The sequence below is a fragment of the Ruditapes philippinarum genome, unplaced genomic scaffold (genome assembly GCF_026571515.1).
Source record: "Ruditapes philippinarum isolate M1 unplaced genomic scaffold, ASM2657151v2 ctg1152_1_1_1_1, whole genome shotgun sequence".
Classification (NCBI taxonomy): Eukaryota; Metazoa; Mollusca; class Bivalvia; order Venerida; family Veneridae; genus Ruditapes; species Ruditapes philippinarum.
This window is the reverse complement of record NW_026856449.1, coordinates 182,636-196,945: the sequence shown is the minus strand read 5'-3', so window position 1 is coordinate 196,945 and position 14,310 is coordinate 182,636. Positions and strand designations below refer to the sequence as shown.

General features: G+C 31.5%; 1 protein-coding gene across 2 annotated transcripts in view; it reads left to right on the top strand.

Moving 5' to 3' along the window:
* Window positions 1-13,273, top strand: part of LOC132746568 (short transient receptor potential channel 4-associated protein-like) — a 28,003-nt gene extending 14,730 nt beyond the window's left edge. Inside the window, exons 13-23 of one of the 2 annotated variants that reach the window (XM_060735767.1) lie at window positions 255-313; window positions 869-924; window positions 1,330-1,375; window positions 2,017-2,100; window positions 2,503-2,593; window positions 3,399-3,539; window positions 4,505-4,616; window positions 6,162-6,182; window positions 9,786-9,895; window positions 11,452-11,667; window positions 12,283-13,273. In XM_060735767.1, the coding sequence (XP_060591750.1) occupies window positions 255-313; window positions 869-924; window positions 1,330-1,375; window positions 2,017-2,100; window positions 2,503-2,593; window positions 3,399-3,539; window positions 4,505-4,616; window positions 6,162-6,182; window positions 9,786-9,895; window positions 11,452-11,667; window positions 12,283-12,405 (1,059 nt within the window). In that variant the 3' untranslated portion in view covers window positions 12,406-13,273. The remainder of the gene's footprint in view (window positions 1-254; window positions 314-868; window positions 925-1,329; window positions 1,376-2,016; window positions 2,101-2,502; window positions 2,594-3,398; window positions 3,540-4,504; window positions 4,617-6,161; window positions 6,183-9,785; window positions 9,896-11,451; window positions 11,668-12,282) is intronic. The other variant, XM_060735768.1, reaches the window with a different exon arrangement.
* Window positions 13,274-14,310: the final 1,037 nt, after the last annotated feature.

Here is a 14,310-nt window from a genome sequence, read left to right as displayed (position 1 = left end):
TAAAAAACAAATTATCTTATTGTTATAATGTTTTAATTGCTACATACTTAAATGACTTTAAAAGGTTCATTCGTAATTACATATCATACAAGTTGTTCATCACTTGATTTGTGTTCCTGTATCATTATAAAACGTAAAAAATCTTTCTTATATTATAAAATATATCTGAAAAGTATTAAAAAGTTAATGTCAGGAAAAATGTAAATGCATGAGGACAAATTTTGTAGTTACATATATACCTTGATTTATTGCAGGAAGTTGCATTGAAGATACAGTTTTTAAGATTAGTCCATAGTTTCTGTGATCATTCAGAGTAAGTATAACAATTAACCATATCATTGTGTATACAGATAGGTACCCACTTTGTGAAATCTTCAAAAACAGTACCCTCTTTGAGAAACCTTCAGAAACTAGGTACTGTCTTTGAGAAATCTTCAGAAACGCTACCCTCTTTGCACATGCACAGGTCATTCTCGACTGAAAACAGATCAACTGACAGAGATCTAGTAAATCTACATTCTACAGTCAGCTCACATATCTCATTAGGGAATGCAATGAATTTATAATGTGTGATGGATTTACCTTGCTTTGAATTCGGAACAGAGGTTTTCAATTTTGAGAGATGTCAAGAATAACTACAGAAATAAAGCTACTTACATTATACAGCATGGTCACAGTGCTTTCTTGAAGATGATAGAATGAGAGATTTTTATCTTAAACATATATTGTATTGGAAATGACCCTCAAAATGGCAGTCAAGGGAGGTAATTATTGCTATAAATGAAAACCATCTTTTGAATAGATACATGTAATTACCCTGAAGATGACAGCTTGAATTATTTTACAATCTACTGTAAATTTATTTCAGCTACAAACATTTATTGTTGTCAAAAAGTGAACTTAGTGAAGTCAAACGAATAAATGGTAAGTGAACTGTTTATATGTTTATATAAAAGAGATAATAGCTTTTACAATTATTAACTTACCATAGAGAATATTTAAGATTTTAAACAATTCAGTTTCAAAACATATTCCATTGTAATTTTTTTGAAAATATTGTGTTTTGTGGAATCAACTTTATAATAGCATTATATTTGTGTGTGTCCATTTCCAATAAACTATTACATATTGCTATATAAGTTTGTTGCCAAATTTTTCTTTCGGTCTGCTTTTGATGGCAACTGATTTTTTTTTTACCTATGTAACCAGTGCAGAACAAGATTATCTCCTCCAGTCTCTACCTAGTTTTGTAGCATTTGTATCAATTTATACATGTTTAGATTGCTGAAATTACTTTATATATATATAATTAATTTTTTGCAATTTCAGCCAAAGCAGGCTCACTACAACTGGCAAATTTAGACAATGTTAACAGGTAGTTATCCAATAGTTTTACCTTGTCTGTGAATGGTAGATAGTACATTAGAATCATACATTTTATCGGCTGAGAAATAATTTGATTTGTTATATTGTTATTCATTCAGAAATTGAAAAAGTGATACTAGTTATTATACCATTTACACATGCTGTGTCTGCTATAGACTAAGACCACACTTGAAGGTCAAATGCCAGTCAATTTATTGATTCCTGAAGGATTTTCTTTAAACTTAGCTCAAATGTTAACTTTCAGAAATAATGATTAATGGACTTAAATAAAATATTGTGTCTTAGATATGGCGATTGTAATGGTCACTCTTATTAAGCTCTTGTTGAATTAACATCGATTAAAGCACATTTCTATATTAAAATTTTTATTTTAAGATTAATGTTCACATTTATGGAAAGTGGCAAAAAAAAACCAGGATAATAATTTCCTTGTGTTGTTGCTGTGAAAATAAATGAAAAATTAGCCAGTATACATCTACACAAGTACAACCTTATGCCAGTTGAAATGTGAAAGTAACTTTATGACTTAAATAGCATTTTGTTTACTTTAAATGAATATCACTCAAGTTCATGATCATCTCATTTTATGTTGAACATAATTTTGTGACAATTATATTTTCTCATTATCAGACAGTTAATGTGTAGAGGAAACAAAGGTCTGTTGACAAAGATTGTTGAGGTGATGAAGAAAGAGCCAACTACTTCCACGTTCAGGTAATATCAAAAACTTATTTCTGATGAGGTCTCTATGACTAACTTTGGAATTGGCACGCATCCATTCGTTCATGTCAGAAACTGTGTAATCTTAGGGCAATTTTCAAGCCACTTAGTCCTGATACTTGTGAGAATCTTAGTATGAATGTGATAAGAAAAATGACTGTTCAGTTTTTACGTTTTGGGTATTGAAGCCCCTTGAAATTTAATTAGACTGTCCCAAGGTCAGATTTGGGCAAGTTCATTATATAAATTAGATGGAGTAAGTTAAGGATGAGCATACACCAATAACGCTTATATTAATGAATATATAACTCAGCATGGTTAAATGAGTAACTTAAATTAAGTAACACTTACTCATGAAGTATTTGTTAAACATACAATATATTTTACTGCCTGCAGATTTTGGTTGGCACGAGCTGTAGAAAGTTATCTGAGAGGTAACACATCTTACTGTGATCAAGTCTTCCTGATGAGACGTGGACTTCTTCAGGTAATATACATACATATTATACACCTGGTTTTTTCAGATGCATATATTCCTCCCTTTTGACACTTTATCACCCAGAAGTTTTTTGTTTTTTCCCTTACTTCAAGTCACAAATAAATGAATAAGAAAATTATTTAACTAAAACTTAAAGAGTTGTTGTAGTTCCTAATATCAAAGGGACAAAAGTTTGTTGATGTAACATATTTTCATCAGAATCGAAGAAAATTATTAATGATAATTGTTTTCCTATGTAAGTAGTTATGAGACAAAACTTCCACACTCAAAAGAGACATACTACTGCTCCCCTTATGCTGAAGAAAGTCAGTAATATTTCAGCTAAAAAAGGGTACTACTTTTCCCATATATCTGGCCAATCATGGGCCACTTTACTATTTTAAAGTACATTTTTTCCTCTAAAGCAGAGGGGGGTATTTCAGTTAAAATTGAAATTTCTCAGAATGGTAATCATTTAATGAAATTATTGCTTTTTATATATTGTTAACTTTGCCTGCTTAGCTTATTAGTAAAAGCATCAGATATGTTATGCAGGGATCCCAGATTCATTCCATAGGTGAGGCAGTATTTATCTGTGACTATTGATCCTTGACATTTGAGACTAAAAGCCATTTGTCTGTTACCAATGATTCTGAATCATTTAGAATTATTAGTCTGTCTCTTGCGGAAATTTTGGTAATTACTAATTAATTGTCCAGCATAGCCGGTTAAGTTGACTCACTGTTGAGATATAGCATTAAACATCCATTAAAACCAGAAAAAACAAACAAACAACGTCTATGATTGTTTTCAGCATGTGGCTTCCAACATCGTAGAACATGAGATCAGACATAAGGAGATTCTACAGAGTAGCTTTGATCTGCTCGGTGAACTAGTCAAATTCAATATTGAGGCTTTTAGAACCTTTGACAGTATTTTAACAACATCAGAAAAGGTAGGTCAACACAATATTCTGTTTTTATCTTGAGGTTTATTTATATTATATAGAAAAAAATCAAGAATTTCTCAATAAAACACCTAGACGACAAGATTACAAATGGTACAGGCTTAGTTTGACCCTAATTCTCCTCATGTTGAGTACTTGCCTGTCACAGCTTCCAAGAAAATTTGAATTTTTTTGTATGACGAAGCTTCCCACTTTGCTTAAGGAAGGTCAGTGGTTCCACTCAGGTGCTTGTTTGCCTCTGGAATAAAGCTAAATAAGTTTAAATCCTTATTCACTGGTAAAATTATAATTACTGTTAAAGAGTTGGTCTCATTTAAAACACAAAGAGTTGAAAGAATACTATTTTGGGTCATGGTTGTTTATATTGCTTGAATCGTTTAGATGGATTTGTTAAAGCCATAAAGTTAAATAATTCTACGAGTAAAACAGCAACCTTGATGATCACATTCATATTCATCGACCTGTAATAGAAGTATGATATATTCTGATGACTATCTTAATGATTGAAATATACTTGTATGTGAGATAAAAGGGGCAGCTACGCCTTTAAACCACTTGCCCTTATATGTTGTTGATTCAAAAGTTGGGAATTTTCCATGTGAAGGAGCTATCAAGCTGGGCTCTAGAACATCAGTGGTTTGACTCCATGGGTAAAAGTTTTCAGGAGTATTCCGGAAGTTCAGGATTTTTAGTCCCCTGAAAGCCTTCTATATCCTATGTAAAACTATAGAAGAAACTGCTTAATTCAGGATTTTCAGGATTTTTCAAACTTTTACAGACTTGGGTGCCCATTCATGCCTAAAGCACAAAGGGGCACCTGAAGAAATCCTACACGATTAAAGCTGAAAAGTCACCATATTACCTTTATAGTGTTGATGCAATAAAAAAAACCTACAATAGAAGTATGTCACATAATACAAGTATAATGTAGGAATTTTTTTTATATATTTCAGTTTGACAAGTTCATTACAACGGTGAACAGAAATCTTGTTGACTCAAACATGTTTATCCGCAGCCTGATCTTGTCACTGGAACATTTCCGTGCCGAAGATGAAGCCATTAGTGGTAAGTTGTCATAGCAACAAAGTTATCTCCCCTTTATTTTTGTTGGATACTTTATTTGTTTACAATATGAAATTAAATCAGTTTAGATACTTTTGTTTCTGTATTCCCTCTATTGTATGTAGTTTAGATTAAATTTAATTTAAATTAAATGTAATTTAATTGATTTTTAATAGAAATAGCAATGTCAATTAATATACATGTATGTATTGGAGTGAAGAATTACTTTGAGCCTATACATTAGTACAATAGTGCTCATTTTAATGATTTTCTTGAAGTTCAGATCTCTCAATTTAAATGTTTAAAAATTTCCTTTCTTCAAAATATTTATATATGATACTTCTTTGAATAAATTGTAGAGGGTTTTCATTTGATATTTAGAGGAAAATATACATTTGACAATCCTCTGAAATGAATGAGAGAAACTATTGTATGAAATCTGTTTTATTGTTAAAGTTAGTATTGAGTATGGATATTTTAGTATACAAAGGGAGAATCCCCATACTGTAATCATAAAGCAGTGTAATTTATAGGGAAGAGTGTGATCTGGAATGGTTTAATGTATAGAAAATATAGCTGATGCAGAATTGATGCTATTTTTGCATAGGTCTTCCCACTGCACAAATTATTAGATCTGTCATTGATAGTACTAATTTGATATATCAACTCTAAATATTTTCTGTCAATCACTTATCGATAACACATTGAAAAATTAGATAATTTTAACAGATGAATGAAATGTCTAGAAATTATGAAAATTCACCAAAAAACATGTACAGAAGCAGGTGTCCATGTCTGCAAGTGTGTTGTTATGTTAAGGACATATTTGGTAGCATGTGATAACAAAAAGAAATAGTCAGAAAAAAATCTTGCAAGGGAATTTATAAACGAGACACATCATAATTGAATGAACAGAAAATGTATCTTACTGAAATCATTTAAACATATATAAAAGTGAATTATTGACAAGTAATTACAAGCAATTATTGAATGATATATTGTCGATAATTGTTCTAATAGCAATATATCATGATATCAATATATCATCAATATCCCTGACTCTGAATCAATGACAGCTCTACAAATAAGTGAGAATATATTGAGGGTTTAGAGCAAAATTGATTCTATTACTATAGAAAGATCGACCAGTTTCGCTCTAAGCCATCGATATATTCAATGTTATAGTTTACTTACTGTAAAACTCATCTTGAGCATCAGCCATGTTTTTCTGTGTAGTAAACCTATTCGGACAGCATGATATTTTTGCTAAAATTTATGTGTTGATATCAGTAGGGTGCAACTTTGATCATTACTAGTGTTGTTAATACATATAATGACATTATCATTGCTTAAAGTTTTATATGATAAAATAGATATGTTTAAAAATACTACAACCCTACAATTAAAAAAAAAAAAATCCCATTTACGTGGTATTTAAATATTTGGCTGTTTGTCATGTCAAATTTGTTGAACTGCAAATTGTTGTTATAAAAAATGCTTGAAATAATGACTGAATTCACCAAAACTTATTTTTCTATGTGGTTTTAGGTCCGCCAAAAAACAACACTGGTAAATATATATTTGTTCTTTTACGCACCCATTTTCTCTGATTATAATCTGTATTAAGTTTGAGCAGGCCACTGAAGCTAAGCAGTGAAGCTCCAGGGGTCTGAAACACTTGTTTCTATACCTTAGCTAAATTCCCACTTATGACAAATGAAAATATGTCAGTGTAAAGGAGTTATTCAGGTAGCTTTGAAGGTTTGTGGTTTTACTCGAGATGCCCATATGAGTCTGAAAAAATGATGATAATGATATCACCAGAGGTGTTTTTCTTCCATAGCTGAAGCCTGGAAAGTTGCCATATGTCTTTCACATTGTGATCTTAGTAAAAAATATAAAAAATAATGGAAGGCTGGTGTATCTACACAAGTTTCAATTTGATAAATTGATGATAGAATCATGTTCCATTCTTATAATTTCTTATATGTGCAGGAACCAGTAAGTTGTGTAGTTTAGTTACATGTAACAAATATGTATGAATCCAACTGTTATTTATTTCTACCATATTTAGTTTATTCAATTTATATATATTTAATTATTGCAATGCTAAAAAAATGTAACAGTCAATAAATAGAGCAGTGTTGTATAATTGTTCGCATCTACATTTAAGTCAATATTGTAAGTTATGATTTGTCACAAAAATGAATGTTACCTTTGTAATTTTGGAAATTTTATTTTAGTAGCCATCTGAAAATTTCGAATTTTCACCCTTCATTCATTCCCAATCCAAAAAAGTCATTATTTTTCTTTTCCAATTTTAAAAAAGGTTCCCAACAGCAGCCCTTCCCCTAAAAAAAATAAAAAAAGAAAGAAATGACTCTGTTTCAAACTTCTGAGAAATATTGAACTGTTTTGATTTGCTATTTTAAAGACCTGAAAGGTTACATGTTCACAGACATGTTAAAAACAATGAAAATCATGTATAAGGAGTTTTACTAAAATCTCCCAAAATGCCTAATGATTTTTTCCCAAGAGGCCTTTTCCCAAAATACAAAAATACATGTTTTTGGTGTTTTAAGGAAATTTCAATACCATCCTCCCCTAACCCAGTTGGGAAAAAGGCCTTTTTTCTAGATTTGATTGGTGCAAAATAAATCTCTGACATTTGATTAACCCAAAGAAAAAAATAATCTCTTTGTTTTAGGAAGTATGATTATTGATACATAATATATAGTTGACACTAATTAAGAAATAATATATCCCAAACAGTGATTTTATTGCTCAATAACATCACTGTTTGAAGTTTGAATGCGAGGAATTATATCACGAGGGCGAGGCCCGAGTGATATAATGATGCGCATCCGAACGACAAACAGTGATGTTATCAAGCGATAAAATCACCGATTTGGATATATTATTTCGATTCTAACATGACATCAACAAATAAGTGCTGCCGTACCTGTTATTAAGCAAAATTGCGCCTGATTTGTTTCCATACTTATTTTAAGCGCGTCGGATTCTTTTAGTGGTTACATCGCATGTATAATGATTACGTCACATATCTAAATATAGAACGTCAACTGTGACTCTGTTGCATAATAACACACACTTTCGGTTCTTCTATATTCAATAGTGAAAAATGCAGGTCGTGTTGGAATGTATAATAATACCATTTTCACCATTTCACTAAAACTATTTTGCTAAAAAGAAACTCATTTTGTTGATTATTGTTTTGTTTTGTTTATTTTTTACATTATTATGATTGTTATTGTAAATGTTATATAGGTAACATGAAGTTTTAAACTATTTTTTAAGAAAAGTTGAAATATTTAGTGAGCAGGACTTGAATAGAATGAAGAAAAATTGAAATAAAAATGTACACAACTTCTTTATGTATTGTATATCTTATCAGTTCAAGTCATTGTACGCTTGTACTTAAAAAAAGTTCAATCAAAACTGCATGTTATTTTATAATCATTATTTGTTTGTTGGACCAACATTCATGTGTTTGTTGTATCTACATTCATGTGTTTGTTGGATCTACATTCATGTGTTTGTTGGATCTACTTATGCATTTTAGGATGAACATTCATGTGTTTGATGTATGAACATTCATGTATTTATTGGATTTATATCCATGAGATTGTTGAAATATATGAGTTTGTTAGATCCACATACAGTCATATTGTTGGATCTGCATTCATGTGTTTGTTAGATGTACAATAATGTATTTTTAGCTCGACTTTTCTATGAAAAGGGGAGCTATCCTACTCGCCCCGGCGTCGGCGTTGGCGTCACACCTTGGTTAAGTTTTTCGTACCACCCCACTTTATTTCAGAAGTATTACAAGTATGGCTTTGAAACTTACCATACTTGTTCACCATCATAACCTCCATCTACAGACAAGAGTACATAACTCTGTCAAGGTTTTTGACAGAATTATGGCCCTTTTTTGACTTAGAAAGTGTATTGAGCTTGGTTAAGTTTTTTGTACCACCTCACTTTATTTCAAAACCATTGGAGGTATTGCTTTGAAACTGACCATACTTGTTTACCATCACGACCTTCATCAACAGACAAGAGGACATAACTCTGTCAAGGTTTTTGACAGAATTATGCCCCTTTTTGACTTAGAAAATACATTGAATATGGGTAAAATCCACTTATTGCCTTAACCCTTTGAGATATTGCTTTGAAACTTTTAATGCTATTTCACATCATTACCCCCATCTGTACGCAAGAGAAGGTAACTCTGTCAAGGATTTGTTTTAAAAATTAAGGCCTTTTATCGACTTAGAATCTTGGTTAAGTTTTTAGTACCAGTCCACTTTTTGACTGAACTGTTTGAGATATTAATTTGAAAGTTGGAATACTTGTTTACAATCATGATTCCCAAACATGTCCAGGAGAAGGTAATTCTGTCAAAGATTTTATTTGAATTATGGCCCTTAACTCTTTTGACTTAAACATTTCAAACTTTGCTGCAGTGTTCAAGGGTATCACACAATTCAGTAAAATAATTCTTCACTAAATATCTTAATGCTCATGGCCATTGTTCACTTTAAAAATACAGAGATTCTTGTATTGCCTTTTACTGCAAAAACTTTTTTTATTGGCAAGCAATAAAAAAGTCGAGCGCGCTGTCTTACGGACAGCTCTTGTTGGTCTAAAATTTTATGTATTGTTAACCGATTATCAATAATCAAGCAAATATGCATATAATGTAAAGTTATTAGATTCACCAGATATAGTCTTAAATGATCAAGATTTGATTTTACCATATTTTCTCATTTATAAGACTAAATCATCTATAAGTCAGGGTCTTTATTTTATGGTCTTCATGAGTACTTTGATTGAACTGGCATATTTTTAATGTGATCAGACAATAATGCAAAGTGTATTGTATAAACTTCTACATTTAAGGTTAAAATTTAAAAAAAAGAAAAAAAGATCATCTCACAAATGAGAAAATATGGTAATATTATTATTGTATATTATTGAGGGCAAATGAGGGGTCAATGCAACATTGCCTCAACTCCTTGAACTTAAAGAAATAAGATATTATATGTGTGCAGAAAACATGCAGATATTATATTATTCAACTTGTAATAAATTGTTTATTCCCTTCACACACAAGAAAAGTATGAATGTTTGTTTGTTTATTTATAGATTATGTACGCAAGGATAGTAGATTATTGATGTACATTGGTGATTTCAGTCGACAACTTGATTATCTCCACAAGTTGATCACAATTATAGATGTTCAGAATCTTACACAGGTAATGTTTGTAAAATATGTCAAATATAGTCAAAAGCTGAATCTCTGACTGGTCAATTATGGTTATTATAGCATAAAATCGGCTATTTTCCCCTATTTTGCCCATGTTATAACGGGACCAAAACCATGTGTTAACATAGTCACGCGCTCTTGTTATAGCCCGGTTTCACCTATGCGCAATACATACAGGGCCCAATAAACAAACAAACAAAAAATGACGATTTGGCCTGTTTGCCGAAGAGTCATGCGCTCTTGTTATATTGAAATTTATTGATTCGAGGGCCTCAGTCGCATATTCAAGTAACTATGCCGGAAAAACGGCGTAAAGACATCGGTGCTAATCTTGGTTGTCGCCCTTTCTAAGAAACGGACAGTTGTCAATGTAAACAAATACAGTAGAATATACCTGTCATTCAGTTTAACACTCCGATTAACTTACAAAACTAGATAACACAAAATTAATATGAGAAAATGTTTTTTATTTATGTTAATGTTGATAAATGCTCTTTATATTTCTTTGATAGAATAATGCTTAGTGCCTGATTATTTTATAAACTTGTTTGCTTGAAAAAAAAACCGATTCTGATGTCACTGATCTTTTTTCTACCGTCAATCTGAAATCATTCTAAGAATTTCTGAGGGTCATGTTTTGTCTTGGGTAGAGGGTAGAGTAATGTAACTTTTTTTTTCTTGAGATAATAAATCTCCAAAGGTCAAGCTTTGTTAAATTAATTAAAATTCAAAATTTCGTTCGGTTCCGAGAATTTTCCAAGTTGTTGGCCCCGGAAAAATGAAACGCATACGTAAAACATAGAATTGGATAAATACCGTCCAAGCACAAGACTTTAATGTAATTGTGTTTTGTATAAACTATACATCACGAATCTGTTTGAAAATTTTATGCTATAATAGCGTCAACGCACGTTTATTTCGTGTTATAAAGTCTGCAGAGTCCCTCGGAACTGTTGGAGCCCTCGCCCTACCGGGCTCGGGCACCAACCGTTCCTCGGGACTCTGCAGACGTTATAACACGGAAAAACGTGCGTTAACCCTATATTAACACCTTTCAAGGTACAAAATATCGCATTAAAAAGTGATAGGTTGTGCTTGGGACAGAAAAAACATCTTTATATCTGAAATATTGTAGTATTTGATATTGTTACATGAGGCATGTAAACTTATGGAACAAAGGACCGAGTCAGAACTGTGACAACAGCATCGTTAAAATATGTTCATCATGCATCAAGTGATATTGCTTAAAGTGGAGTTTACTGTACTTAGTCAACAGTATAGAGACAGAAAGAGCCTGGTCAACAAATTGCACAGATATGCAGGCTGAGCTAGCTCTAAACTGGTAGCAAAGGCTTTGTATTGGCTATCAAAGAATGGTGGGTAGTTCCAAAATATAGGAGGGATACACATATTACAAAAAAAGGAGGTTTTTACTTTCATAAAAAAAGTTCAGTTTATTGATTTTATATGATAACCAGTTGCTTTTTAAATCCTGTATAACAAGAAAATATAACATGTTGAAATAATGTATTATTCCTTTTTCAGGAAAATGTAAGTTGTCTGAACACGACCCTGGTGTTCCTTATGTTTGCCAACCGGAAGAACCAGTTGGGACGTTACCTACAGGCATTAAAAGATGAGAAGGAAGGCATGTTGGAGGTGAATGGTTCAGTACAATTCATGACAAACTTTCGTGATCTGTTACTCTTCTGGCAAGACCACTATCTCCATAAAGATAAGGACTGTAGTGCCTTAGAAAAGGTCAGGATTACATTTATATGGGTGAAAGTTTTCAGGATTATTCCTGAAGTTCAGGATTTTCTCCTGAAAGCCTTCTATTTCCTATGTAAAACTATAGAAAATCTGCTTATTTCAGGATTTTCTGGATTTTTAAAATTTCCAACTTTCACCCATGCATTTACTTTTAATAGAAAAATGATAACATGTATTTAGGGTTTTAGAGAAGTTTCACATTTCTTTGGTGATAAAAATTTAGGAAGTGTAGAGAGCATCAGCTTTGTCAACCTACATAGCTCAATAGGGACAGCATCGGATTAGAAATTCAGTGGTTGTTGGTTTGATCTTCTGGCAGGGCGTAATTTCTCTGTCACAACTGATCTCAGACATTGAGTCTTATGGTCATTTGTCTCTCACTACTGATACAAAAATCATATGGCATTAGACTGTCACTTGCAGAGTAATAGGTAGTTACTGATATACTATCCAGGAAAGCCTGTAAGGTAGATAAAATGCCAATATATAACTAAAATGTGTTGAAATTGTTGTGTAAAAAAAAAAGAAGGAAAAAAAATGAAATTATTAATTTCTTGTCAAAAGGAGTGGTATTGATATTGTATTAAATGTTTATAATTTCAGAGTTCAAGAATAAGTTTTGATTACTGGAAACAGACAGTTGCTACACTTGTGTGTGACGATCAAGACAATGAGTGTGCTATTGTACATTACTGTGTACGACCGCCATGTGAACGGACTATTTAGTGTGTGTGTATGTAGATAAACAAAAAGTTAGTGTGTGTAAATAGGCTTGGATATTCACTGGATGTGGAGAACAGTGGTATGAAGATGAAATATAACGGCATCAAATGTCTTAAATGACTGCCTTGAAAAACAGAAATAGATTACTTGTGCTATATGATTCTTTATAAAGGTGATGCGGTGCCTAGGTGGGAAGGGAGGAAAGGATCGAGTTCTTGCTATGCATGACCAGTATATATAAAGGTCAAAGGTCAGTAGTGTACAAAAGGTACAAAACAAAACACAACAGATAGAAGAATGGAATATAAAGTTGGTAAAATGTCAGTGATTGTGGTTGTTGTGAAATGGTTTACTTGGAAACACAAAGCAAATATTTTATACTGTGATTATTAAAAAAAATTACTATAATAGTTTAACTATAAACTGATGTTATAAGAATTTTCAGCTCTGAACTGTCATAAATTTTATAGTCTAATAAGTTTTAATATAAACTAAAGTTCTTAAAGCTTTAAAGGGACTCCACAGAGGTTTTTTGACATTATGGGACTGAAAATATTTTTTCCAGATAAATGCACCATTTGATGTAGGTTTAGGCCATTATTTTTTGTGCAAAATTTCAGATTATTCGAGCACTTGGTTTTTCCAGAATAATTATTCAAATTGTAAAAAAATGACCCAAAATAAAAAGCGTTTAAATGCTTTTCACTCAAATTGGGCTGGAAAAGGCATAAAAATATGATTTTCAATTTATTTCAAAGTATATTTTTAACAATCTTTGCATATATTTCTGGTTAAAGTGCCCCAGCTCATTTATGTAAGAAATTCAAATGTTATGTTTTTAGGCTTTTAAACCTCAGTGGAGTCCCTTTAAACTGTTTGTTGCTTCTGAAGCTGTGAACTGTCATCTTGACTTGTTTTGTTACTTTTTTCCCATGCTTTCTTAAATTTTGATCCATAATGTTTTAGCTTCAGCTATGATGTGAAGTTCATTCATTGCTTTTATTGATCTATGAATTTGTAGCTCGATGTTTTGTTAATTTTTGTAAGTCATATTTTGTAGTTTCAATGCTAATTAAATTGTGACCTTTGGTCCTTGCTTCCCCTGTATTGAATGTTCTGTTTTAAATTTATTTGCCAAACAGTGTTCATTCTATGAGTGGCACGAACTTGTATATTTTATGAAATTAGTCCTAAAAGGTTTGTCTATGTGTGTATCTCATTGTATAACATGTAATACCAGACATGAAGCCTTGATGCTCAATTTAAAGGGAGGTAATTTTGAGATTTTAATATGAGTAAGTAAGTTTTGTTTGAATGTATTCATACTACTCAAACTTTAAGTCATTGTAAAGATGTGCGTTATTATGCTTGGTTGAGCATAATGGTGCTAGTCTGTTATAGTTCCTGGTTTTACAATATTTAACCTCTCCTGTCAAAAATGGCAGCCATTTTGGGGCCCAGTATACCATATATAAATTACAAAATAATAGAAGAATAAAAATACATTATAAACAAATGATTCAAGTGAATTGTCAAATTCTTTTACATAGGTTAAACTGTTGTTATAGCACAAATATGTTATAGCACAAATATCTAAAAGATTTTTTTATCAGTTTAGATGAAGATGATAGAATTGTGAGATTTTTTTTTATCTTTTCTGAAGTATGATTTATATTAAGAGTAACCCTGAAAATGGCAGCCAGGAGAGGTAATACATGCTATGTGAAAAGCATCTATTGTGTTACTCTTTTCATGTCATTTCTGTCAATGAGGCTTAAAAAAAGAATATCTTTATTTTATCCGCTTGAAAAAAATCATAATTCAGCAAATTTATTTTTATGAATGCCAGGCAATAAATAGTTCCTGATATATATTTCTTGATATAGATTTTCCTTTTTGTATTTATTA